This window comes from Erinaceus europaeus, chromosome 19 (assembly GCF_950295315.1).
Source record: "Erinaceus europaeus chromosome 19, mEriEur2.1, whole genome shotgun sequence".
Classification (NCBI taxonomy): Eukaryota; Metazoa; Chordata; class Mammalia; order Eulipotyphla; family Erinaceidae; genus Erinaceus; species Erinaceus europaeus.
In genome coordinates, this window is record NC_080180.1 from 66,930,773 (window position 1) to 66,956,897 (window position 26,125).

Consider the following 26,125-nt stretch of genomic DNA (forward strand, 5'->3'; position numbering starts at 1 on the left):
AAGCCCCCGCTCCCCACCTGCAGAAGGTCACTTTACAAGGGCTGAAGCAGGTCTGCAGGTGTCTCTCTGTCTCTCTCCCTATCTCCCCCTCCTTTTTAAATTTCTCTCTGTCCTGTCCAATAAAATGGGAAAAATGGCCTCCGGGAGCAATGGATTTGTAGTGCCAGCTCCGAGCCCCAGAGATAACCCTCGAGGAAAGAAAAATAATAAAATAAAATAAAGTAAAATAAAATAAAATATCGGAGGCGGGGTAGATAGCATAATGGTGATACAAAGAGACTCTCATGCCTGAGGCTCCAAAGTCCCAAGTTCAATCCCCTGCACCACCATCAGCCAGAGCCGAGCAGGGCTCTGATAAAATAATAATAATGATGATAAAATAAAATAAATCAGGGGGCCAGGCAATGGCGCACTCAGTTAAGCACATAGGTTACCAAGTGCAAGGACCCAGGTTTGAGCCCCGACTCCCCACCTGCAGGGGGGAAGCTTTCCAAGTGATGGCACAGGGCTGCAGGACAGGGAGTAAACGCGGGGGTGAGGGGAGGAGGCTGCTATCGGGAATCGGGAGTGGCGACAGGTGTGGCCGGGGAAAGGTGACGGCAGGGGCTTGGGTGTTAAAGCTGGACCGGTGGGCATGGCTTCCACCCTGCCTGGGTGAGCACCTGTGAGTAAGGGCTGGGGAGCCTCTCTCTCCGTCTCTCACTCTCTCTCTCTGTCTCCCTCTCTCTCTCTCTCCCTTTCTCTCTCTCCTCCTTCTTTCTCTTCCTCTCTCTCTCTGCCTGTCTCTCTCTCCCACTCCCTCTCTCTCTGCCTTTCTCACTCACTCTCTCTCTACCTCTCTGTCTCCCTCTCTCTCTCCCTCTTTCTCTGCCTCTCTGTCTCTCTCTCACTCCCTCTCTCTGCCTTTCTCACTCACTCTCTCTCCCTCTCTGTCTCCCTCTCTCTCTCACTCTCTGTCTTCCTCTCTCTCTCTCTGCCTTTCTCCCTCTCTCTCTCACTCTTTCTCTCACTCTCTCTCTCTCCCCTTCTCTCTCTGCCTAACATGTAAATGTTCTTAATTTTCTCGAACAAAGTTTAAAATCCCCTAAAATCAGGCTGTCTCCTCAATTCTTTGTTGAGATTATCCATTACAAACTTTTAAATGTTGGGGAAACAAAGGGCTGGTCAATCCCCCCCAAACATTTCTCTCTCCCTCCCTATCTATCCACCCCTCTCAATTTCTCTCTGTCCTACACAACAGAGTAAAGGAAAGAACAAAAAGCAAAACAACAGGCAAAAAGAAAAAGGCCGCCTGGAGTGGTGGGTTCCCAGGGCTGCATGGGAGCCCGAAGCCCAGTGATCATCCTGGTGGCGATCCACAAATCCACAGATACGACTGAGGTCTTCCCAGGACGTGGTGCAGTGGGTAAAGCACTGGGCTCTCAACCGTGAGGTCCTGAGTTCAGTCCTGGCAGTGCATGTACCAGAGTGATGTCTGGCTCTTTCTCTCTACCTGTCTTTCTCATGAATAAATAAATACATTCTTAAATGCCAGGCTAGCCTGGAGGTGCCTCTTCCCAGGCATGTATTCTCTGGGTTGGAGAGAACTCGACCGGAGCCAGCCTGGGCTGCTGCTCACTCAGCGACGTGAGGGAGGTGACTCAGGGACAGACTCGTGGCGGCGAGACAATTCAATTCTCTATTGATCAGAGAGCCCAGGCTTTTAAAGGGCAGACCCGGAAGTGGCAAGTCGGAAATGGAAATGGCTAGGAAAGGGGCGGAGAAAGGCAAAAGGGGGCTGGGAAGGTAGGAACTGTCTTAGCAACTGTTGCGAGGGTTTTAACTGGTGGGATTAATGTTACCCTGCAGGCAGGGAGGGAGGGTCTTGAGGGTAGAAAGAAAACAGATCAAAGGAATGGGATGGGTGGGGATCTTTCAGGCAAAACAATGAGTATGCAGATAATAAGGGAGCAGGCCATAGTGTCAGGAGTGCAGGGTGCTTTGTGAGCCCTGCTGAGCTCAACCACATCCTCACAATTTCCCGACACTTAAAAAAATAAACAAGCATATTTAATTGATTTATATCCGTGGTATAAGGAGAGGAAGAGGGAGTGAGGGTGTGCCTGAGCCCAGCCTGGGACGGGCCGCTGGAGGCGGTGCCAGCCAGGAGCCGCTGTGCCAAGGAGTCCAGGCCTGAGGTCCTGCCTGCTCATGGCAGCCGACAGAGGCCAGCACTTTGCCCAGGGTGCCCCCTCCTGGCCAAAGCTGGACAGTGCCGGGCCAGAGCCTTGCTGAACGGGCCGTGGGTGGGCACGTGGAGAGTACAGCAAGGTGCCTGTCACTCCGGAGCAGAAAGCAGAGTGATCTCGAGGGATGCCGAGGAGGAGAAGCTGGCCTTCCCACGGGAGAGGGAGACTGTGACAACGGTGGTGTGACCCTGCGGCCTGTCCCCTGCCCACCCTCCTTCCCTATCCTGTGTTTCCTGGCCTTGGGTTCAAGCCCCGGCCCCACATGGAAGCACCGTGACACCCAAGAAGCCCCAAGACGGTGGCTGTGGGGTCTCTCCCCCTCTGTCTCTGCCTCTCCCTGTAATAAAAGGATGGGAAGGAAAGGCTAGGAGGCGTGAAACGGTGATTGTGTGAGGCCGGGCAGCACTGCTCTGTGGTGGCCTGACTGCCTGTGCCAGGGCTCCGGGCATCAGCACAGCCGGAGGAGCCAGGACTTGCACGCTGGAGGTTCTGGGTTCGACCCTAGTGCCACATGCACCAGAGTGGAGTGCAGCCCCCTCCCTGCCCCACTCCTGAGCGTGACCGTCTTCTCCCCAGAGCTAGAGGGAGAGCAGCCGGCAGAACAGGCACCCAGGGACAGCAGCCGGGCCTGGCGTACGGATCACTCACTGGGCATTGCTGGAGTCTGGAGGCCACCTTGGCGGGGTCCTATGGGGGTCCGGGAGGCCCTGGGACCCACGGGGGGGGATCAAGAACAGCCCCTCTGTCCCCGGCAAGTCCCCTCCCAGTGACAAGAGCCTCCAGGCTGCCAGCCAGCCAGGGGCCGGGAACAGGGCGCGACACAGCCCCCCACTCCAGCAGCTGCCCCCCCCCCCACAGCCCTCGGCCCGTGAGAACATTTCTGTTGGAGCCGAGAATATCTAGGGGCGGAGAGATCAGTCATCAGGGAGGGTCTCCACTTTCCTGTACCTGTGACCTGGGTTCAAGCACAAGGCAGGTTCTGGACCTGGGTGGGGGCGGGCATGAAAGTCTCTTTGCAGGGGTCGGGCAATAATGCAGTGGGTTAAGCGCAGGTGGCGCAAAGCACAAGGACCGGTGTAAGGATCCTGGTTCGAGCCCCCGGCTCCCCACCTGTAGGGGAGTCGCTTCACAAGCAGTGAAGCATGTCTGCAGGTGTCTGTCTTTCTCTCCCCTCTCTGTCTTCCTCTCCTCTCTCCATTTCTCTGTCCTATCCAACAACAATGACATCAATAACAATAATAATAACCACAACAACAATAAAAACAACCAGGGTGACAAAAGGGAAAAAATGGCCTCCAGGAGCAGTGGATTCGTGGTGCAGGCACCGAGCCCAGCAATAACCCTGGAGGCAAAAAAAAAGAAAGTCTCTTTGCATAACCATTGTGCTGTCTCCCCCTCCCCTTTTTTTTTTTTTTTGGATAGGACAGAAAGAAATTGGAATTGAGAGGGGAACGAATGATAGAGAGGCAGAGGGACACTTGCAGCCCTGCTTCACCTCTCACAAAGCTTTCCCCCTGCAAATGGGGGCTGGGGGCTTGAACCCAGGTCCTTGGCCATTGTAACACCTGCTCTCAACCAGGTGTGCCACCACCCAGACCCTCGGTTGCTTTTTTTCTCACCCCAGTACAAAAACAGATTATAGGGGGGCAGGCAGTGGCACACCTGGTTAAGCGCTCACATTACAGGGCACAAGGACTCAGGTTCAAGCCCCGGCTCCCCACCTGCAGGGGGAAAGCTTCACGAGTGGTGAAACAGGGCTGCAGGTGTCTGTCTGTCTCCTCTCTCTGTCTCCCCCTCCCTCTCAGTTTCTCTCCGTCTCTACCCAATAACAAACAAGTAAAAGACTTGAAGTGCAGTATGACACACACACACATCCCACAGGCCCAGCTCAGGAAAAGGCAGCGTTTCTCCAAGAGGCTGAGCATGAGTCTAAGTCCCCGGCGTGCGTCTGCCGTCATGGGAAGCGTCTGCGGACGCCTTGTCTTCCCGCAGCTGTGGAGCTCTGGGGATTTCACGGGAGCAGGGGGCTCTGCTGTCCGGAGCCGGGAGGGAGGCCGAGCTTAGCTTCATCTCTGAGATCTTGCTCTGTTCTTTCTGCACGAGGAGGGTGCTGGCGGGGCCACCTCCCAGGCCGCGGGACACACCCTCCCAGTGCCTTCCATAGGTGGGGGGTGCCAGCGGGAAGCAGGACCCCAACGCCCTGAGCCCAGGCTCCTGGGGTTGTGCTCCAGGCACCTGCCGGGCCAGGATGGGCGCAGGCCTGAGCCTGCGTTGACGCCTGGCCACCTGTGCTCTGGGGGCAGCGGGAACCAGCGGCCAAGGCGGCCAGAGGCTCTGTGCCGGCCCCGTGAGCTGGGCCCCCAGGTGTCGCTCCAGGTGGGGTCCTGACACGGGAGCCGCTGGTGGTGCTGGCCCCTGGGGTGTCATAGCAGGCGACGACAGCTCTCCGACCCAGGGCCTCTGGACACTCAGGGCCTGTGAGTGGAGCCGAGCTCCCTGGGTGGGGCCCGGTCTGCGGCCAGGCTGGGCCATTGAGCACAGTGAGGGACCCCCCCCATGGCTGACTTTGGAGGCTGGCGTGGACGGTCACTTCAGACAGGCAAGAGGACCCCAGCTGCCGTGCGGTGATGTCCACACAGCGGTGCTCTGGAGCAGGGTCAGTGCCTGATGTCTGTCCACGGCTTGAGTAGACAGGCCGTGTACAAAGATGCCAGGGGCTGGGGGTCAGGGCCTGGGGCTGGGGCTGAGGGTCGGGGCTGGAAGCTGAGGTCACAGACTAGCGGCTGGAGGGCTGGAGTTTGTGGGGGGCTGTGCCTGTGGCCATGGCTGGGGTCAGAGGCTGTCTGTAGCTTCTGTTCTTTCATTGATTTATTTACTTATTTTACCAGAGCACTGCTCATGCTAATGGTGGTGGGGGGTGGGTTGAAACTGGGACTTTAGAGCCTCAGGCATGATAGTCAGTTTGCATAACCACTGTTATCTACTCCCCACCTAATAATAAAAAAATAAACATGATTTAACATTATATATATATAATTGAAAGAAAGAAAGAAAGAAAGAGAAATAAAGAAAACATCCTCTCAAGGGTGTTGGTCTGCTGTTGTCACCAGCCCATGCAGCCTGGGAGAGACTCAGCAGAGGTGGGGGTCTGGTCACCATGGAGGGCTTGTTCCCTGGCTCTGCCTGGTGTGGAGGTGGCTGAGGAGAAACACACTTCCATCAAGCTCGGCGAGTTGACACAGAGGCGGCCAGCTACACAAAGGGCTGGTTTCTGAGCCCCATGTCCGGGAATTGGTGGCAGTGTGCCAGGCCCCGTCCGGGTCATTTCCTCTTGTCCCTGGCCCTGTGAGCTGACTCCCAAGTGGACTCAGGTCCGCCCTCTGCTGCCAAGCGCTGGCCACCTGCCCTGCCCGCAGGACGGCAGCCTGCACACTCGTGTGTCCTTGGCACGTCCTCAGAAGCCACCCTTGGGGCAGTGCTGCCAGAGTAAGCCGAGACAAGCCGTGCCTCCTGCCTCTCTTAAGTCGAGGCTCGGGACTGGGTTAAACGCACGTGAGGTCCCAAGTTCAATCCCCGGCAGCATATGTACCAGAATGATGTCTGGTTCTTTCTGTCTCTGCTTATCTTCTTCATGAATAAATAAATAAATAAATAAAATCTTTAAAAAAAAAAAAAAAAAGACAGTGTTTTGCACCAAAGTAAAGGCCTCTGGCCGGGGGTGGGGGTGGGGGGTGGATTTCAGGTCCTGGAACATGATGGCAGAGGAGGACCTAGAGGGGGCTGAATTGTTAAAGCCACCCCCCCCAGACCACAATCTATCTCTCTGTGTCTCTACCCAAAATAAATCAACTTAATACAGGAATCCAAAATAAACTAACTTCAAAAAATATTTACTTAAAAAAATACACAAATGCACCTTTCAGCAGAGAGAGCAGATGGTGTGTTTCCATGGACGGGCCCCAGCAGCCAGGCACCAGATGAGGCAGTGCCCGGGGGCGCAGCGGCAGGGAGGGGGCTCTGACTTGTGGCTGGGACGGATGTTGGCTTTAACCTCTTCCCACCCACCCACCCACCCCCAGGGTCAGAGGGACGGGGAGGAGGCTGGGGAGGAGGGGGAGGAGGCTGTTTTGCAGATATTGTCATTTCCTAATACAGGCTCTCAAACATACATCATGCACTGTTGTCAGCCTGTTTGGCCCAATTTCCTTTTATTGTTTTATTTTTTATTATCTTTATTTATTGATTGGATAGAGATAGCCAGAAATTGAGGGGGGATAGAGAGGAAGGAAGAGAGACAGAGAGACTCCTGCAGCTCTGCTTCACCGCTCGTGAAGCTCTCCCCCTGCAGGTGGGGAACGGGGACTCGAACCTGAACCCTTGAGCATTGTAACACGTGCGCTCAGCCAGGTGCGCCACCACCCTGCCCTGGCCCAATTTCTTCACCCTGTATTGAGAGAGAGGGAGAGAGAGGGAGGGACACCCCAGCGCTGCTCCACCAATCATGCCTGAAAGAGCCACAGAGGGAGCTGCCAGTCAGAGGCGGGTTTGGTCCTGGCTGCTCACAGCGTTTCTCCACAGGCCCTTTCTCCTCCCACCCTGGCCAGCCAGATCAGAGCCCGGAGCCCCCGTTGGTCTGCAGGGAGGGGCCCGGGGGGGGGGGATGCAGTGAATAAAGCAGGGCTCTCGAGGTCCCGAGTTCAAGTCCCAGCCCCAGCATCACATGTGCCAGAGTGAAGCCCGGCTCTCTGCCCTTTTTACTCACAAATCCTTAAAGAATGAACAAATATTAAGAACAGAAACAGGTGGGATCGAACCGGGATCCTTAGACTGGTCCTTGTGCTTTGTGCCACGTGCGCTTAACCCGCTGCGCCACCGCCGACTCCCGATGCTTCTTTCTGTCGCAGCCGAGGGCTCGCAGGTGATGCCGACATGCCCTTAGTGTGAAGAGCCCACGAGTGTCCCAGCTGGCCACCCACTGCCCCAGCGTACCTGGTTGAGCGCACACGTCACTCTGCTTAGCTGGCGGGCAGAGGCCTGGACCCCAAGTGCGCTGGGGCCTTGAGAAGCACGTGCTGGGGCCACGGGGCTGGGGTCTGAGCTGGGCCATGCCCGACTCCTCACTGGGGAGCCCTCCCTCCAGGCTCCCCAGCCCAGTTCCGCCCTGTGAGCGGAGTGCCTGCAGGCTGAGGGCATGAGAAGGACGTCAGCATCCCGGATTCCTTCCCCACTGCCAGCGCCTGCTGCTGTGACCCTCCAAGCTGGCTCTCAGGGAGCCCCCAGGGGAATGGCAGAAAGGTCAGAAGGGCCGTCCCCGCGCAGACCCCCCCACAGAGCCCCTGTGCCCCCCGAGTGCCACCCGCAGAGCCCCCTGTGGAGCTCAGCCCAGGGATCCCACCCACAGAGGCCCCCCAAGGCCCCCTCATGAAGCCCCTCAATAGACCCGACCCCCCGGAGCCCTCATGGAGCCCCTACAGACTCCCACAAGGAACACCCCCACAGGACCCCCCATGGACCCCACCTAGGTTCTGGCCTCTCCTGGCCGAGGTCACTCGGGACAGCCGTCCCTGAGAGCGGGGTGCGGGCCGGGGAGGCCCTGGAACTTGGGTCCACTCCTGGGAAAGTTGCACCGTCCGAGGCTCCAGCTTCCCTGCAGAGCTCTGGCGGGGCCTGGCCTGGGGAAGGTGCTGCCACAGCTGGTCATGCGCCCAGAGCTGCCTCCATGGCCAGGAGCTGTTGGCCGGCTGCTCAGCTCACAGCAACGCCAGGGCCCAGTCATGTGCAAGAGCCCAAGGACAGACAGGACACAGGGACAGACAAGGGACAGGACAAGGGGACAGACAGGAGATAGGACAGAGAGGAGCCCCAGACAGATAGGATAGACAGGAGCCATACAGGGGACAGACAGGGGACAGCCACACAGCGGGAGGGGGCTTCCTCGACCCCCTGGCTGAACCCCAGGCCCGAGCATGTCCCACTGCTGCCGTCAGGCCCTCCCGCATGCAGCTGCACGCTCGAGGCCCTGCATCCTGGGTCCAGAGGCCTGCACACTGGGCCTCCCAGCCCAGCCCACTCCTGGGGAGGGGACAACACAGCTTCCTCCTGCCCCCCAGGACCGGTCAGCTTGGTGCCGGGCAGTTTGCCCTTGAGTTTGGACACCCACCAGCCAGCTCTCTGGGTGAGGGAGGTGCCAGGCCCGTCCTGCAGACCCCTGCGGGGTGGGGTTGAGCCCCACAGAGCACAGCACAGGGCCTGGGGAGCACGGGCCTCCCCTCCTGTCCCAGGGAAGACCGCGGCCACACGTGGACCCGGGCCCTCGGCCCCACACCACACAGGACCCCCGAGACCTGGCGTGAGGTGCAGGCTCCCCGCTCTGGCTCCTCTCACCTGAGACCATCTCGAGGGGGAGGGAGAACCAGGAGGGGCTTCCCTTCCCTTCCTGAGGACTTGGCTACAGCCAAACCCGGGCCACAGCAGACCGGCGAGATCTCCCCGCGACCCGGGCCGGAGACACGTGGTGGGCAGGGGCCTCGGGAGGACCGCGCCCGCGGTGAGAGGTGCCGGTGCTGTGGTCTCTCCCCTCTCCCCTCCTCTCCCCCAGGCTCAGGGAGGGGCGATGCCGGTGCTGAGCGACAGAGCTGGGTGCTCCCGGGCCCGGCACCGCCCCCGCCCCCGGGCCCAGGCCTCCGAGCCCCCTGCCGCCGGGACACGGCAAGCGAGCACCCCACAGCCGGCACCTCAGCGCACGCCTGACGCTCAGAGGGCAGAGCAGCCATCACGCCCTTGGGAGACAGGGAAAGATGGCGGGCACTCCACGGGGCTCTGCTGACAGCCAGGAGCAGAGCCGAGCCGGTGACACCACAGTGAGGGGCTCAGCGCCTGGTCTGGGGCCCAGAGCCAGCCCTCAGGAGGCCGGGAGGAAGGCCCAGCCCTCCCCTCCGCAGAGCAGCTGCCCGGGCTGATGGTGACTTTCTCCAGTGACAGCCTAGTGGCCTGTGGAGCCGGCTGGGTGACGGTCGGATGAGGGGGCCCGACACACATACATGTGTGTGCATACCCACACACACCTCACACACGTGCACACCACACACATGCACACCACGCACACGCATCTCACACACATGCACACCATGCACACGTATCCCACACACATGCACACCACACATGTACACCACACATGTGCACGCCACTCACTTGCACACCACACACATGCACACTCAGCCCACCTCAGCCTGGCAGGGGTGGGGGTGGCGGGGAGGGGTTGAGGGAAGCAGAGTTGAAGGGGTGTGGCTGGAGAAGTTGAGCAAACGCCCACACGGAACTTTCCAGAAGCCCAGCCCCCTGAAGCAGAGCCCTGGGCAGAGGGGCGGAGATGGGGCTGGACCCCACAGACCCTCTGAGGCCTCACACGCAGCTTCCCTCAGAGGCAGGGGCCAGGCCAGCCCTGCTGCTCCAGAGGCCCCGGGGTGGGACACAGCACTGGGGAGGTGGCACCAAAGGGAGCCTGGAGAGGCCTGAAGTGGCCAGGCAGGTGACCGTAGGAGCCCGCCCAAGCTCAGGTGGACCAGGGTGACTGGCAGCGAAGAGGGAGGGGGTCCCACACAGCCCAGGGTGACACCCCACACACCCCTGCAGAGAGGCCGGCTGGAGGTCGGGGCGACCCCCTTTCTGCGAGAACCACACGAGGGTGTCAGTGCCAGCCATTCTCGTGCCCGGGTTCCGGCCAAGCCTGGGCTCGGCGTGCACCGACCCACGGGACCCTGCCCCTCGGAGGCCGTGGAGAGCAGGGCTCCAGCCCCAACTGGCAGGTGGTTTGGGGGGTGCTCTGGGCTCGCCACAGGTCAGGAGGCAGAAGGTTGCCACGTGGAGCCTGGGGTCCACGTCACCTGCCCCCCGGCCACGTTCACCTTTGCTCAGGCGATAAGAGCGGCCAAAGGTCTGCCACGCTGGCCCCAGCAGGGCCCGGGGGACACGAGGCCACAAGCCACCCAGCCCGGGTCCTGCTGCGGTGACTGGGGCTCCCAGGACCTCGGCCCCAGAGAGCCAGGCAGATGGGGGACCGGCCTGCACGAGCCCTCAGCATGGCCTGCTGCCCCTCCAGGGACGGCGGGTCCCCCGGCAAAAGTGGCAGCACCCACCTCCACCCAAGGATGCTGACTGCCCTGGGGGGTGTGGGCCCTGCCTGGGAGGGACAGGGACACCCCGCTAGCTTGGGGGCACCCCCCCTCTGCCGCTGGCAGCCCCAGGCCGGCCCCGACTAGGCTCCGGTGTCCTGAGCCTGCCCTCCGGCTTCTTTCTTCCACGCAGGCAAGATGGGCACAGGTGGGGTGCCGATCCCAGAGCCCCACTGTTTCCCAGCATGGGGCAGCTTCTCTGGGAAACCCACACCCCCACGCTGGGGGGGCAAGGAGGGGTCTCAGGACTCAAAACCCCAGTGGCGCTGCAGGAGGATTCCTCCAGGTGCAAGAAACAAAAGGCTGGGCTGGAAAACAACAGCTACCACAGAGACCACAAAACCCACAAACCCAGGGGGCCTGCCAGGAAGAGCGCACAGCTGCAGCCCCGGCTGTGGGGGTGGGGAAGGCAGGTCTCCCCCAGAACACTGGCCTCTCCCTGCCCTTTCCATCTGAGCCCAGAGACAGACAAGGACAGTCCCCGCGGACAGCGGAGAGGGACGCTACTATGGCCATGCCAGGCCCCACTGGGGACGGCGCTGGGAGGGGCGGCAGGCACGAGCTGCCGCGCACAGATAAGCCTCCTGGCCTCCCGCGCCAGACAGGGGAGGGCCCCGGGGGCGGCCTCTCCCGCCACGTCTCTGTGTCTCTGTCTGTGACTGCAGCCGGGCTCTCTGCTGTCGCTCTTCCTCCCGTCTGTGCACATGTGTACAGCTGCCCGTCTCTGCTTCACTGTTTCTCTCTGTCCTTCCGTCCCTCTGGCCTGCTTTGTCCGTCTGATTTCGCCTCTGCTGGGCCACTCTTTCATCCCCATAGAGAGACGCACACAGAGAGCCACCCCGACCTCCTCTGGGGCCGCAGCCGGCCGTGCCCTGGGGGGCTGGGGGCTGGCGGGCGGGGGGCCGGCGAGCGGGGGGGGGGGGCGCGGATCAGGGCAGGAGGGTGAGCGGCCGGGAGCCTCGTCTCTGCCCAGCTCTGTGCCCTGTGCCAGCAGGCGTGTACGTACACCGTGACCCCTCAGCCTGGCACCCTCCCTGTCTGCCGCCCACAGTCCCCGGGGCCCCAGGCCCCTGCCCGGCTCCTCCTTCCTGTGTCCTCTGTCCCCTGGTCCCTCTGTCCCGCTATCCTCACGTCTCTGTCCCTGTCCTCTGATCCTTCCATCTTCATGTGTCCATCGTCCCTGTCCTCCTGTCCCTCCATCCTCACATGTCCTCTCTCCCCTTGTCCCTGTTCTCCTGTCCCTCCATCCTCACGTGTCCCCTTGTCCCTGTCCTGTCCCTCCATCCTCACATGACCCCTTGTCCCTGTCTTCCTGTCCCTCCATCCTCACATGTCCTCTCTCCCCTTGTCCCTGTCCTCCTGTCCCTCCATCCTCACGTGTCCCCTTGTCCCTGTCCTCCTGTCCCTCCATCCTCACATGTCCACTGTCCCTTTGACCCTGTCCTCCTGTCCCTCCATCCTCCCGTGTCCCCTTGTGCCTGTCCTCCTGTTCCTCCATCCTCCCGTGTCCCCTTGTCCCTACCTCCTGTCCCTCCATCCTCACGTGTCCCCTTGTCCCTGTCCTCCTGTCCCTCCATCCTCACGTCCTCTGTCCCTTTGACCCTGTCCTCCTGTCCCTCCATCCTCCCGTGTCCCCTTGTGCCTGTCCTCCTGTCCCTCCATCCTCACGTGTCCCCTTGTCCCTGTCCTCCTGTCCCTCCATCCTCACGTCCTCTGTCCCTTTGACCTGTCCTCCTGTCCCTCCATCCTCCCGTGTCCCCTTGTGCCTGTCCTCCTGTTCCTCCATCCTCCCGTGTCCCCTTGTGCCCGTCCTCCTGTCCCTCCATCCTCACGTGTCCCCTTGTCCCTGTCCTCCTGTTCCTGCATCCTCACGTGACCCCTTGTCCCTGTCCTCCTGTCCCTGCATCCTCACGTGTCCCCTGGTCCCTGTCCTCCTGTCCCTCCATCCTCACGTGTCCCCTTGTCCCTGTCCTGTCCCTCCATCCTCACGTGACCCCTTGTCCCTGTCCTCCTGTCCCTCCATCCTCACGTGTCCCCTGGTCCCTGTCCTCCTGTCCCTCCATCCTCACGTGTCCCCTGGTCCCTGTCCTCCTGTCCCTGCATCCTCACGAGTCCCCTTGTCCCTGTCCTCCTGTCCCTCCATCCTCACGTGTCCCCTTGTCCCTGTCCTCCTGTCCCTCCATCCTCACGTGTCCCCTTGTCCCTGTCCTCCTGTCCCTGCATCCTCACATGTCCCCTGGTCCCTGTCCTGTCCCTCCATCCTCACGTGACCCCTTGTCCCTGTCCTCCTGTCCCTCCATCCTCACGTCCTCTGTCCCTTTGACCCTGTCCTCCTGTCCCTCCATCCTCCCGTGTCCCCTTGTGCCTGTCCTCCTGTTCCTCCATCCTCCCGTGTCCCCTTGTCCCTACCTCCTGTCCCTCCATCCTCACGTGTCCCCTTGTCCCTGTCCTCCTGTTCCTGCAACCTCACGTGACCCCTTGTCCCTGTCCTCCTGTCCCTGCATCCTCACGTGTCCCCTGGTCCCTGTCCTCCTGTCCCTCCATCCTCACGTGTCCCCTTGTCCCTGTCCTGTCCCTCCATCCTCACGTGACCCCTTGTCCCTGTCCTCCTGTCCCTCCATCCTCACGTGTCCCCTGGTCCCTGTCCTCCTGTCCCTCCATCCTCACGTGTCCCCTGGTCCCTGTCCTCCTGTCCCTGCATCCTCACGAGTCCCCTTGTCCCTGTCCTCCTGTCCCTCCATCCTCACGTGTCCCCTTGTCCCTGTCCTCCTGTCCCTCCATCCTCACGTGTCCCCTTGTCCCTGTCCTCCTGTCCCTGCATCCTCACATGTCCCCTGGTCCCTGTCCTGTCCCTCCATCCTCACGTGACCCCTTGTCCCTGTCCTCCTGTCCCTCCATCCTCACGTCCTCTGTCCCTTTGACCCTGTCCTCCTGTCCCTCCATCCTCCCGTGTCCCCTTGTGCCTGTCCTCCTGTTCCTCCATCCTCCCGTGTCCCCTTGTCCCTACCTCCTGTCCCTCCATCCTCACGTGTCCCCTTGTCCCTGTCCTCCTGTTCCTGCATCCTCACGTGTCCCCTGGTCCCTGTCCTCCTGTCCCTCCATCCTCACGTGTCCCCTTGTCCCTGTCCTGTCCCTCCATCCTCACGTGACCCCTTGTCCCTGTCCTCCTGTCCCTCCATCCTCACGTGTCCCCTGGTCCCTGTCCTCCTGTCCCTCCATCCTCACGTGTCCCCTGGTCCCTGTCCTCCTGTCCCTGCATCCTCACGAGTCCCCTTGTCCCTGTCCTCCTGTCCCTCCATCCTCACGTGTCCCCTTGTCCCTGTCCTCCTGTCCCTCCATCCTCACGTGTCCCCTTGTCCCTGTCCTCCTGTCCCTGCATCCTCACATGTCCCCTGGTCCCTGTCCTGTCCCTCCATCCTCACGTGACCCCTTGTCCCTGTCCTCCTGTCCCTCCATCCTCACATGTCCTCTGTCCCCTTGTCCCTGTCCTCCTGTCCCTGCATCCTCACGTGTCCCCTTGTCCCTGTCCTGTCCCTCCATCCTCACGTGACCCCTTGTCCCTGTCCTTCTGTCCCTCCATCCTCACATGTCCTCTCTCCCCTTGTCCCTGTCCTCCTGTCCTTCCATCCTCACGTGTCCCCTTGTCCCTGTCCTCCTGTCCCTCCATCCTCACGTGTTCCCTTGTCCCTGTCCTCCTGTCCCTGCATCCTCACGAGTCCCCTTGTCCCTGTCCTCCTGTCCCTCCATCCTCACGTGTCCCCTTGTCCCTGTCCTCCTGTCCCTGCATCCTCACATGTCCCCTGGTCCCTGTCCTGTCCCTCCATCCTCACGTGTCCCCTGGTCCCTGTCCTCCTGTCCCTCCATCCTCACGTGTCCCCTGGTCCCTGTCCTCCTGTCCCTCCATCCTCACGTGACCCCTTGTCCCTGTCCTCCTGTCCCTGCATCCTCACGTGTCCCCTGGTCCCTGTCCTCCTGTCGTTCCATCCTCACGTGTCCCCTTGTCCCTGTCCTCCTGTCCCTCCATCCTCACGTGTTCCCTTGTCCCTGTCCTCCTGTCCCTGCATCCTCACGTGTCCCCTTGTCCCTGTCCTCCTGTCGTTCCATCCTCACGTGTCCCCTTGTCCCTGTCCTCCTGTCCCTCCATCTTCACGTGTTCCCTTGTCCCTGTCCTCCTGTCCCTGCATCCTCACGTGTCCCCTTGTCCCTGTCCTCCTGTCCCTGCATCCTCACGTGTCCCCTGGTCCCTGTCCTCCTGTCCCTCCATCCTCACGTGTCCCCTTGTCCCTGTCCTGTCCCTCCATCCTCACGTGACCCCTTGTCCCTGTCCTTCTGTCCCTCCATCCTCACATGTCCTCTCTCCCCTTGTCCCTGTCCTCCTGTCCCTCCATCCTCACGTGTTCCCTTGTCCTTGTCCTCCTGTCCCTGCATCCTCACGTGTCCCCTTGTCCCTGTCCTCCTGTCCTTCCATCCTCACGTGTCCCCTTGTCCCTGTCCTCCTGTCCCTCCATCCTCACGTGTTCCCTTGTCCCTGTCCTCCTGTCCCTGCATCCTCACGTGTCCCCTGGTCCCTGTCCTCCTGTCCTTCCATCCTCACGTGTCCCCTTGTCCCTGTCCTCCTGTCCCTCCATCCTCACGTGTTCCCTTGTCCCTGTCCTCCTGTCCCTGCATCCTCACGTGTCCCCTTGTCCCTGTCCTCCTGTCCAGCCAGCCTCAGCCCGGGCAGGGCGCGGGGTTCAGGCCTGGGCGCTGAGGGCCCCGGGGCATGTGGCCCCAGGTGGCGGTGGAGGACCCCGCCCCGCCCCGCCCACGAGGAGGAGGAGGAGGAGGCGGTGCGACGCAGGCGCAGGGCGCGTGTGGGTGGGGCCCGGGGCGAGCGCGTGGCGCTCCGAGTGCCGCGCATGCGCCGTGACGAGGCCCCGCCCCTTCCCGCCCTGCGCGCGCGCTCTCGGCCCCGCCCCTCCGTCCCGGCCCCGCCCCTCGACGGTCGCTTGCTCGCAGGGAGGCGGGTGGGAGCGGAGTGGGCGGGGCGCTGCGCGCGTCACCGCCCGACGCAGACCCAACGTCCTCGCCGCCCGCCAATGGGCTCGCGCTCCGCCCCGCCCCCCCGAGCCGCTATTGGCCGGGCTGCCGGGGGCGGGCGGGGGCGGGGCGATCGGGGGCGGGGCGGCGGCGCAGCGATGGCGGCGGGCGAGGCGGCCGCGGCGGGCGGCGAGGCCGGGGCCGGGGCCGGTATCCCGGGCGGCGGGGTCGTGCTGCTGGGCGCCGCGCTGCTGGCCCTGGTGCTGCTGGGCGCCTGGCGGCTGTGGAGGCGCTGGCGGCGGCGCGGAGGGCGCGGGCCCCGGGCGGAGGACGGCCCCGCCGCGGCGCTGCCCCGCATGAAGCGGCGCGACTTCAGCCTGGAGCAGCTGCGCCACTTCGACGGCGCGCGCACGCCGCGCATCCTGCTGGCCGTCAACGGGAAGGTGTTCGACGTGAGCAAGGGCCGCAAGTTCTACGGCCCCGGTGAGCGGGCGCGGGTCGGGGGGAGCCGCCATCAGCACCCCTGCGAGTCGGGCAGAAGACCGGCAGGGAGTCGGCCAGGAGCAGGGAGCACTTGGCCAGCGGGCCCCAGCGCAGGACCACAGAGTCGGGGCCCCCAGGCCAGGATCCAGACCCTGAGAAGTAGGGGCACCAAGCATCAGGGCCCTAAGATGTCAGGGGCCCCAGGATCAGGACCCCTAAGTTGTCAGAGGCCCCAGGATCAGGACACTAAGATGTCAGGGGCCCCAGGATCAGGACACTAAGATGTCAGGGGCCCCAGGATCAGGACCCCTAAGATATCAGGGGCCCCAGGATCAGGACCCCTAAGTTGTCAGGGGCCCCAGGATCAGGACACTAAGATGTCAGGGACCCCATATCAGGACCCCTAAGATGTCAGGGGCCCAGGATCAGGACCCCTAAGTTGTCAGGGGACCCAGGATCAGGACCCCTAAGATGTCAGGGGCCCCAGGATCAGGACCCGTAAGATGTCAGGGGCCCCAGGATCAGGACCCCTAAGTTGTCAGGGGCCCCAGGATCAGGACACTAAGATGTCAGGGGCCCCAGCATCAGGACCCCTAAGATGTCAGGGGCCCCAGGATCAGGACCCCTAAGTTGTCAGGGGCCCCAGGATCAGGACACTAAGATGTCAGGGGCCCCAGGATCAGGACCCCTAAGTTGTCAGGGGCCCCAGGATCAGGACCCCTAAGATGTCAGGGGCCCCAGGATCAGGACCCCTAAGTTGTCAGGGGCCCCAGGATCAGGACCCCTAAGTTGTCAGGGGCCCCAGGATCAGGACCCCTAAGTTGTCAGGGGCCCCAGGATCAGGACCCCTAAGATGTCAGGGGCCCCAGGATCAGGACCCCTAAGATGTCAGGGGCCCCAGCATCAGGACCCCTAAGATGTCAGGGGCCCCAGGATCAGGACCCCTAAGATGTCAGGGGCCCCAGGATCAGGACCCCTAAGTTGTCAGGGGCCCCAGGATCAGGACACTAAGATGTCAGGGACCCCATATCAGGACCCCTAAGATGTCAGGGGCCCCAGGATCAGGACCCCTAAGATGTCAGGGGACCCAGGATCAGAACCCCTAAGTTGTCAGGGGACCCAGGATCAGGACACTAAGTTGTCAGGGACCCCAGGATCAGGACCCCTAAGATGTCAGGGGCCCAGGATCAGGACCCCTAAGTTGTCAGGGGACCCAGGATCAGGACCCTAAGTTGTCAGGGGCCCCAGGATCAGGACCCCTAAGTTGTCAGGGGCCCCAGGATCAGGACCCCTAAGATGTAAGGGGACCCAGGATCAGGACCCCTAAGTTGTCAGGGGCCCCAGGACCAGGACCCCTAAGTTGTCAGGGGCCCCAGGACCAGGACCCCTAAGTTGTCAGGGGCCCCAGGATCAGGACCCCTAAGTTGTCAGGGCCCCAGGATCAGGACCCCTAAGTTGTCAGGGGCCCCAGATACAGGACCCCTAAGTAGTCGGGGGCCCAGGATAAGGACCCCTAAGTTGTCAGGGGCCCCAGGATCAGGACCCTAAGTTGTCAGGGGCCCCAGGACCAGGACCCCTAAGTTGTCAGAGGCCCCAGGATCAGGACCCCTAAGTAGTAGGGGGCCCAGGATCAGGACCCCTGAGATGTCAGGGGCCCAAGGATCAGGACCCTAAGTAATCAGGGGCCCCAGGATCAGGACACCTAAGATGTCAGGGGCCCCAGGATCAGGACCCCTAAGTTGTCAGGGGATCCAGGATCAGGACCCTAAGATGTCAGGGCCCCAGGATCAGGACCCCTAAGTTGTCAGGGGATCTAGGATCAGGACCCCTAAGTTGTCAGGGGCCCCAGGATCAGGACCCCTAAGATGTAAGGGGACCCAGGATCAGGACCCCTAAGAAGTCAGGGGCCCCAGGATCAGGACCCCTAAGATGTAAGGGGACCCAGGATCAGGACCCCTACGAAGTCAGGGGCCCCAGGATCGGGACCCGTAAGTTGTCAGGGGCCCCAGGATCAGGACCCCTAAGATGTCAGGGGACCAAGCATCAGGACCCTAAGTTGTCAGGGGCCCCAGATACAGGACCCCTAAGTAGTCAGGGCCCCCAGGATCAGGACCCTAAGTTGTCAGGGGCCCCAGGATCAGGACCCCTAAGTTGTCAGGGCACCCAGGACCAGGACCCTAAGTTGTCAGGGGCCCCAGGATCAGGACCCCTAAGTTGTCAGGGCACCCAGGATCAGGACCCCTAAGTTGTCAGGGGCCCCAGGATCAGGACCCTAAGTAGTCAGGGGCCCCAGGACCAGGACCCTAAGTTGTCAGGGGCCCAGGATAAGGACGCCTAAGTAGTCAGGGGCCCCAGGATCAGGACTCTAAGTTGTCAGGGGACCCAGGATCAGGACCCTAAGTTGTCAGGGGACCCAGGATCAGGACCCCTAAGTTGTCAGAGGCCCCAGGATCAGGACCCCTAAGATGTCAGGGGCCCCAGCATCAGGACCCCTAAGATGTCAGGGGCCCAGGATCAGGACCCTAAGTAGTCAGGGGCCCCAGATACAGGACCCTAAGATGTCAGGGGACCCAGGATCAGGATCCCCTTCCCCAGTCATCAGCAAATCCTGGGAAATCGACCAGGACCCCAGAATCAGGAAGCCCCTACCGCCCCACAGGATGCGGACTCCCAAGTTGTTGGGGTCCCCAAGGCTCAAGATCTCCCCTCCCCAGTCATCAGCAGACTCCCTGCAAGTCGGCCAGGACCCCCTGGGTCAGCAGTCCGTAGTGATCCCGCCCCCCAGGGCCCGCCCCCCCAGGGGTCAGGAGCCACCCCAGCTAATCGTCCTCAGCCCCTGAGATCAAGGAGGCCCTGCTGTCAGAACCTCAGGCCTCGTGAGACTTGGTCTGAACCACCGCCCCGCCCCCCAGTCAGGGCCACCCAGCCCTGTAGGACCCCGTCACCAGACGGCCTTGGTGAGCGGCACCTCCAGCGAGACCACGGCGGTTGGCCGCCGGGGACCCCAGAGTCGCCCCCACACCCGAGAGTCCCGGGACCCATGGTGATCTGAGACGCCCTGATCACCAGAGACCCGTCACCCAGGTTCCCTCCTCACCCTCCAGGACCTTGGTGACCCTCCGGCCCCCTTGCCCGACTGCCACCGCCCCCCACTCACACTCGCCGCCGAGCCGTCGGGACTGCGGGGTGTGGGTCGGCCGGTGGCGAGAGCTCCCGCGGGCCCGCCGTGAGCCCGGCCGTGTGCAGGGCGGTCCCGGGGTCCTCGCGCCTTCTAGTGCCCGGAGGCCTGGGGCCCGTCCCTCGCGCGAGTCGAGGCCTCTGGTCCCGGGCAGCCGCGTGCTGACTGGCTCCGCGGGCTTCTGTCTGTGTGTTCTGTGTCTGTCGCTGTTTGTCCAGCCGCGAGAAGGTGCCGCTGCGACTCTTGTTTGCCAGCGTGGGGCCCGTGGGGCCCAGCTGCGAGCAGGTGGCCGGCGCCCGGGCGGCCCCTCCGTGTCGTGGCGCTTTGCGTGCGGCGCTGCAGGCGTGCGCTGAGAAACCACAGCCGCCCGGGCCCGCGGGAGCAGGAGCTGGTGGTGACGGGGCTGTCACCCCGGTCCGGGGACCACCGGTCCTCTCAAACGGCGCCCGGTGGCCAGCGCTCTGCGCGGGGTCGGGACACGCGAGGCCGTCCGCCCGGGGCCTGGAGGGAGTCGCGGGAATAGCAGGTGGGCCGCTCGGAGGTCTCGGAGCCAGAGCCGGGACTCAGAGGAGCCGAGCGCAGCCTGGGCCTTGGCGTGGTGTGGACTGCCTGCGGGGGCGCCATGGGCAGCGGGAGGCCCCCACCCACTTGCACGGAGGGAGGGCAGGGTGCCTCCTGGGGCGTGTCCCGAGTCCCTGAGCCAGCGTCAGGCCACGGGGCCTTTTCATTTTTGTCTCACCAGAGTTCTGCTCAGCTCTGGCTGACGGGGGTGTGGGGGACCGAACATGGGACTGGAGCCTCAGGCATGAGAGTCTGTCGGCATAACCATTGAGCTATCTGCACCTGCCCTGTCCTTTTTTTAAAAAATATTTTGAGGATTTATTTTTGAATTTATTTTCCCTTGTGTTGCCCTTGCTTTTCATTGTTGTTGTCGTTATTATTGTTGTTGTTATTGACGTCGTTGTTGGATAGGACAGAGAGAAATGGAGAGAGGAGGGGAAGACAGAGAGGGGGAAGAGAAAGACAGACACCTGCAGACCTGCTTCACCGCCTGTGAAGCGACTCCCCTGCAGGTGGGGAGCCGGGGGCTCGAACCGGGATCCTTACTCCGGTCCCTGCGCTTTGCGCCACGTGCGCTTAACCCACTGCGCCACCGCCCGACTCCTTATTTATCTTTTTTAAATATTATTTATTGATGAGGGAGAGGAGGAGAGAAAGAAACAGACAGCACTCTGGCACATGTGCTGCTGGGGATTGAACTCAGGACCTCGTGCTTGAGAGTCCAGCACTTTATCCACTGCGCCACGTCCTGGAGCACTCCTGTTCTGTTGTCCTCTCCCAGAGCCCCGCTCAGCTCTCTGGCTGATGGCGGTGCCGGGAACTGAACCTGGAACCTGGGAGCCTCAGGCTTGAAAGTAATTTTGCAGAGCCGTCATGCTGTCTTCCCCGACCTCCAGGCCGCGGGTCGTCGGGCAGTTGGAACGTCGGCCCCTCGGGTCCGTGGACCGGGACGCGTGGCCGTCGGCGGCCTTAGCGGGTGTCCACATCAGGGTTTGCGGGCGGCCGGGCCTCCGGGAGCTTCTTCCCCATCGGCTCGGTGACCCGCCCTCGCCCGGGGCCGCCACACCCGCCCCCGACGGGACGGGCGCACCGTCTGTGGGCACAGCTGGGGCCGCTCGCCGGGCTCTCCCACCGGCCCCGTGAGGGTGTGGAGCACCCCCAGCTGGGCGTCGCAGTGCGGCAGCTTGTCTGGAGTCCAGAGCTCCCCGGAGGCCTGCTGGGTGCCGCCGCCCTCCCCCCCGGCTCCCCCCTCCCCAGCTCCCCGCTCTGGGCGCCGCCGCCCTCCCCGGATCCCCCCCTCCCCGGCTCCCCGCTCTGGGCGCCCGGAGGCGGCCACACCTGTCAGCACCGGCTCAGAGGGCCGCCTGAGATAGGCTCGCTCCCGTGGAGACAGGGCGGCCGGGCCTGGCCCAGTGTCCTGCCTGGTCCGAGCGCAGTGGACGTCGGCCGGCCACCCGGGTGTCCCGAGGCGCAGCGGGGCGGCTCGCTGTCCCCTCGCGGTGTGAGGCCGCATCTGCCGGCCTGGGTGGTCCTTGGCAGGAGCGTGCGGCTGGCTCTCCACCCCGTCTCCCTCCCGGAGGGGCTCCGGCCCTTGGAGGCACCCAGACGTCTGTCTGTCTGTCTGTCTGTCTGTCTGCGCGCTGCCGAAGGCGCCTGCAGCAGGAGCGGCCGTGGGCGGTGTCGGGCAGCCCCTCTGGGTGTCCCGCTCCGGCACCGAGGCTCAGTCACCCCCGGGCGAGGGCAGGCAGGAAGGTGGTTCGCGGCCCTGTCCCGCAGCCCCCGAGCTCTGGGCCGCCCGGGCCGCGGGGACCGGGGAGGGCGCCTGGCACGGCCGTCGGCTCCGGCCTCCCCCTCCGCCTGCTGCTCACGCCGCCCCCAGCCCCGGCCGGCTGCCCGTCCCCAGGGCCCTTGCTCTGCTCTCCCGCCGGCGTCCACCGTCCCCCGGGCGTCTGCCGGGAGGGAGGCCTTCACGGCCCTGAAGTCTGCCGCCCGCCTCCACCTGGGCTCGGAGTTTGCCCCACCTCTCAGGCTCTCGGGCTGCGGGCGGCCACGCGCGGGGGACATCCGGACCCTCCCCGTGAGTGCCGGCCACGGCCCCCGCCCCCAGGTGGGCCTCCATCATGCGCGCCCATCCTGCTCGGCCCATCCCCGCGTGGCCGGGTTCCCCCGGCACCTCAGACGCCTCAGGCCTTTGTCTGTGCGGCGAGGCTGCCGGTGCGGGCCGTCGCCTCTGCTCTCCGCCTGTCCCCGGCCGGCCGGCCGTCTCCCCCGGACACCGCCGTCCACAGGCTCGGCTTCTTCCTGGGGCGTCCGCCGGGCGCGAGGTTGACGGAGTCGATCGCCACCTGCCCTGGGCACCCGCCCTAATCCCGCACGGGCAGTGGCTCCCGCCAAGCTCTGGGCCCGGAATCGGCCAGGCCAGGCCAGGCGGGGAGGCGGGCTATTTCTAGCTGATGGCGCCCTGACTGCCCTGGGCGGGGCCGCGTCGCCCTTCTGGGATGTTCCCTCGCCCGGGAGGCTGCTTCACCTCCAGGGCTCCCGCGTGGAGCTGCTGCTCTGGGGCGCCCTGCGCCATCCCGGAGGGGAGACCGCGTCCCCCGCGGCCCCCGCGGCCGCTCCAGCCCGACCAGAGACTCTCGGCTTTCGGACTTGGTGTCCGGCCGCGATGTGCCCGCCTGAGGCTGCCGCTGGGACCGGCCGTGACAGGGCCGAGGCCGTCGGGTGCACCTCGCGGTGCCTGTGAAGCGGCGTCCCACCTTGGGACGCCGCCTCTGGTGTCCTTCCAGCCAGCTTGCTGGCGCGACCTTGTTGACGTGTGGGTCCTTCGTATCTGTGTGTGTTCAGGTCTGTCAGGGCTGCGTCAGAGCAGTGGCCTGGTCCTGTGAGCTGTGGGGAGGTGTGGGGAGGTGACACCCGTCCTGTGAGCCCGCGGGGAGGTGACACCCGTCCTCTGAGCTGTGGGGAGGTGACACCCGTCCTGTGAGCCCGCGGGGAGGTGACACCCGTCCTCTGAGCCCGTGGGGAGGTGACACCCGTCCTCTGAGCCCGTGGGGAGGTGACACCCGTCCTCTGAGCCCGTGGGGAGGTGACCCTGTCCTGTGAGCCCGCGGGGAGGTGACACCCGTCCTGTGAGCCCGTGGGGAGGTGACACCCGTCCTGTGAGCCGTGAGGAGGTGACCCCGTCCTGTGAGCCGTGAGGAGGTGGCGCCTGGCCAGCTCACACACGTGCCGGCTGTCCTGTCGTTGTGCAACGCATGCGCCGTGTGTCTAGCAGTGCTGTGCCGTGAGCCCCGCTGGCTGGCTGAAGTCCTGGGTGCTCTCGGCCCGGCTCGCGTCGGGTGACGGGACCCCCGTCTTCCCAGCCCCCAGATCAATGGACCCGGCAGCTGCACGCGGGCGGCCTGTGGCACTGTGGGTGCGTGTGGAGCCGCCGCCGCTTCTGACCAGGCCCCACGCACGGGGCGCCACGTCGGGGAGAGGCTCGTCCCTCCGCGGGACATCCGGCGCCTGGCCTGGTGACGGAGGCCGAGAGGGCGCCTGCCGGGCGCCGTCCCGCCGTGGGGGTCAGCTGAGCTCCGTCTCCTCTCTCCCCAGCGGGCCCCTATGGCATCTTTGCCGGCAGGGACGCGTCCCGGGGCCTGGCCACCTTCTGCCTCGACAGAGACGCCCTTCGCGACGAGTACGACGACCTCTCGGACCTGAACGCCGTGCAGATGGAGAGCGTCCGCGAGTGGGAGATGCAGTTCAAAGGTAGCCGGCCGGCCCCGCTGCCCTTCCTCACCGTCAGGTGGCCGGCGCCCCAAGGGACGAGAGTGTCACCCTGGACGGGACAGCGCCGCCCTGGTGACATAGAGCCAGGTGGCTGGGGAGCTCGGCTCAGGAGCAGGCCCGCGAGGCCGGTGTGCGGGGGCCAGTGTGCGGCGCCCCCGGGCCGGACGGGCTGTCCCGGGTGGGTCGGTGGCAGGTGGCAGGTGGCGTGTGTGACGTGTCGCCCGGCCGGCCGGCCGCGTGTCTTTCAGAGAAGTACGACTACGTGGGCAGACTGCTGAAGCCGGGGGAGGAGCCGGCCGAGTACACGGACGAGGAGGACGCCAGGGAGCACGGCAAGCAGGACTGAGCGCCCTCGGCCGGCCCCGCACACCCGCGCACCCGCGCAGACCATGGCCGGCCGGCCGGCGGCTCACTCGGGCTCCCCCGCTGCAGACGCCCCGCACACCCGGCACATGGCAGAGCAGATGCCGCCGCCACCGCCTTCCCCTCCCCTCCCCTGCCCTCCCTTCCCTTTCCCCTCCCCTCCCCTCCCCTCCCGGGGGACTGAGGGGCCATCTGGGGCCGGAGGCCTGGGGCCTGAGGGCGGGTTTCTGGGGAGCGAGAAAGGCACTGAGGGTGCTTCTCCTCGGTTACTTCTTTGTCTCCTTTCCTTTTTGAAATCAGGCGACCAGACAGGTATTTGCTGCTTGAGAACTCGGCTCACGCGGCCGCGGGGGGCGGGGGGCGCCGGGGGTCCCACACTTCGCTTTGGGCTTTCGTCAGGGGAGAGGGAAGGGGTGTCTGTCCAGACGAGGGCGGCGAGGCAGCCCCGCAGGTGTTCACTGTGCCTTATTTCACTCCTAGACTTGAAGGCTGAGGGAGGGAGCCCCGGGCGAGGGTGCGGGGAGGGAGCCCAGTGTCACTGCCGCTCTGTCCCGGCCACGCGCACCCCGAGCCCCCAGAAGCGGCCCTCTGTCCCGTGCCGAGTGCGGGAGTGCGGGAGCCCGCGGGAGCAAGGCCGCGGATCTGTACATACGGACCTAATAAAGCATGGACGATCTCCACGCTCCCGGGCCTCTCTGGGCTGGGGGAGCCGGGGGACCTGGGGGCGCGGGCGTGGGGACGACTGCCACCGCCACGGAGACTGGTGTGCCGCGGAGACTGGTGTGCCGGGACCGGGACGGGCCAGTGCGGCCGTGGGACTGAGCCCCAGCACCCATGGAGCACCATGCGCAGCACCGGGGGCTCGGGCTGGCGGAGTGGTGCCGAGCCCGGGCCCAGCTCAGGAGCCCCGCACGGGCCAGACCGACCTCCTCGGGGTGGAAGCGGGTCCCGGAAACGCCACCTGGGGGCGACCTGGGGTCCACCTTCCGGAGTGCCCCGCCCCCGCGAGGCTGAGCCCGAGACCCGCAGCCTCTTCCCCAGGAGAACTCGCGGCAGAGGCCGCCCCGACCGGGCTGTCCAGTGCCCTGCGGACAGCGGCAGCTCCGCCTGCTCACTGAGGGTCTGGGCTGCACTGACTTCCCCGGGCGGCTGCGGGGCGGGCGGGCAGCAGGCCAGGTGGGGCGGCGCCTCTCTGGAGGCGCTTCTGGGACACTTGTCCTCGCTGCCCACAGGGACGGCTGGCCCCGCTCCCCAGTCACGTGAACTGGAAGCTCCGTCCAGAGGTTATCAGGGAAAAGTTGCTGGAAGTTCTGGAAGCATCTGAGCCACCCTCTGCTTCTGGGGCAAAGGCTCCCACTGCAAGTCACCCACAGGGACAAAGACAGGGCAGGGACACGGCTAGGCGGCCAGTGCAGGCTGGGGTCCCTGCACGGAGGGGCAGGTGAGGCCTGGGGTCCCTGCCCAGTGGCTATAGTTCCTTTTTTTTTTAATTTCAAAGATTGTATCAAAGATAGAGACAGAAATAGGTGAGCACAGGATGGGGAGGGAGACTCCTGCCCGCTGCCCGGCTGCACGTGAAGCTCCCCCACGGGGTGGTCGGGGCCTCCGTGGGTCCTTGAGCGTGGGAAGTCCTGTACTCTACCGGGTGCATCGCCGCCCGGTTTCTCTCCGCAGCTGTGTCTGCTACTGTTATTTTGCCCAGCCTAGTGCCAGGGAAACATTTCAGCGTGGGAATTACTCGAATCCTGATTTTCTCCACAAAAGAGGATTTACCAGCCACGCTGGACGCAGCCGATTAACTTCTCTGCTGCACCGTCAAGGTGCTCCATGGCCGCAGGAGACAGGAGACGGCACAGCGGGCGGAGCACAGGACTTGCAGGCATGCGGCCCCTGTCAATGCCCAGGACCACACGCATCACAGTGACGTTCGGACTCACTTTCTGAATTATATAAGCAGCTCTTTTCTGATTTATTATTTATTAGGTAGAGGCCCAAGAGAAATCACTCCCTGGCCCCAGTTATGTCTTAACCTCCTCCAGAGCTGTTGTGGGACTTGGCGCAGGACTTGGAGTCCACTGCTCCTGGTGGCCATTTGTCCTTTTTTATTGGACAGGACAGAGAGACTGAGAGGCAGAGAGACACCTGCAGCCCTGCTCCACCACCTGTGAAGTGTCCCCCCTGCAGGTGGGGACTGCAGGCTTGAACCCTGGCCCTTGCTCGTGGTAACAGGTAGGCCCTGCCCGGCACCCTAGCAGGCAGGAGGCCTCGGCGTGGTGCTGGGCCCATGTTGGCTGGTCAGGGGGCCGCAGGGTGTCCACCGCTGAGCGAAGCAGCCAGGCGGGACAGTAAGG

At 63.8% G+C, this 26,125-nt stretch overlaps 2 protein-coding genes across 2 annotated transcripts in view; both read left to right on the forward strand.

Annotated features, from left to right (window-relative positions):
* Positions 1-26,125, forward strand: part of SCLT1 (sodium channel and clathrin linker 1) — a 243,932-nt gene that overhangs the window by 80,878 nt on the left and 136,929 nt on the right. The gene's annotated exons all lie outside the window — the stretch shown is intronic.
* PGRMC2 (progesterone receptor membrane component 2) lies at positions 15,549-24,453 on the forward strand. Its single transcript, XM_060179089.1, has 3 exons — positions 15,549-15,901; positions 23,235-23,390; positions 23,660-24,453. Exons 1-3 carry the CDS (start codon positions 15,577-15,579, stop codon positions 23,755-23,757), a joined length of 579 nt encoding a protein of 192 aa, XP_060035072.1. The 5' UTR covers positions 15,549-15,576; the 3' UTR covers positions 23,758-24,453.

Bases quoted from the DNA above. Each gene is read 5' to 3' on its own strand.
- PGRMC2 (XM_060179089.1), top strand. From the start codon at position 15,577: ATGGCGGCGGGCGAGGCGGCCGCGGCGGGCGGCGAGGCCGGGGCCGGG. The intron at 15,902-23,234 runs GTGAGCGGGCGC...CTCTCTCCCCAG, and splicing joins CCGCAAGTTCTACGGCCCCG to CGGGCCCCTATGGCATCTTT. The intron at 23,391-23,659 runs GTAGCCGGCCGG...CGTGTCTTTCAG, and splicing joins GTGGGAGATGCAGTTCAAAG to AGAAGTACGACTACGTGGGC.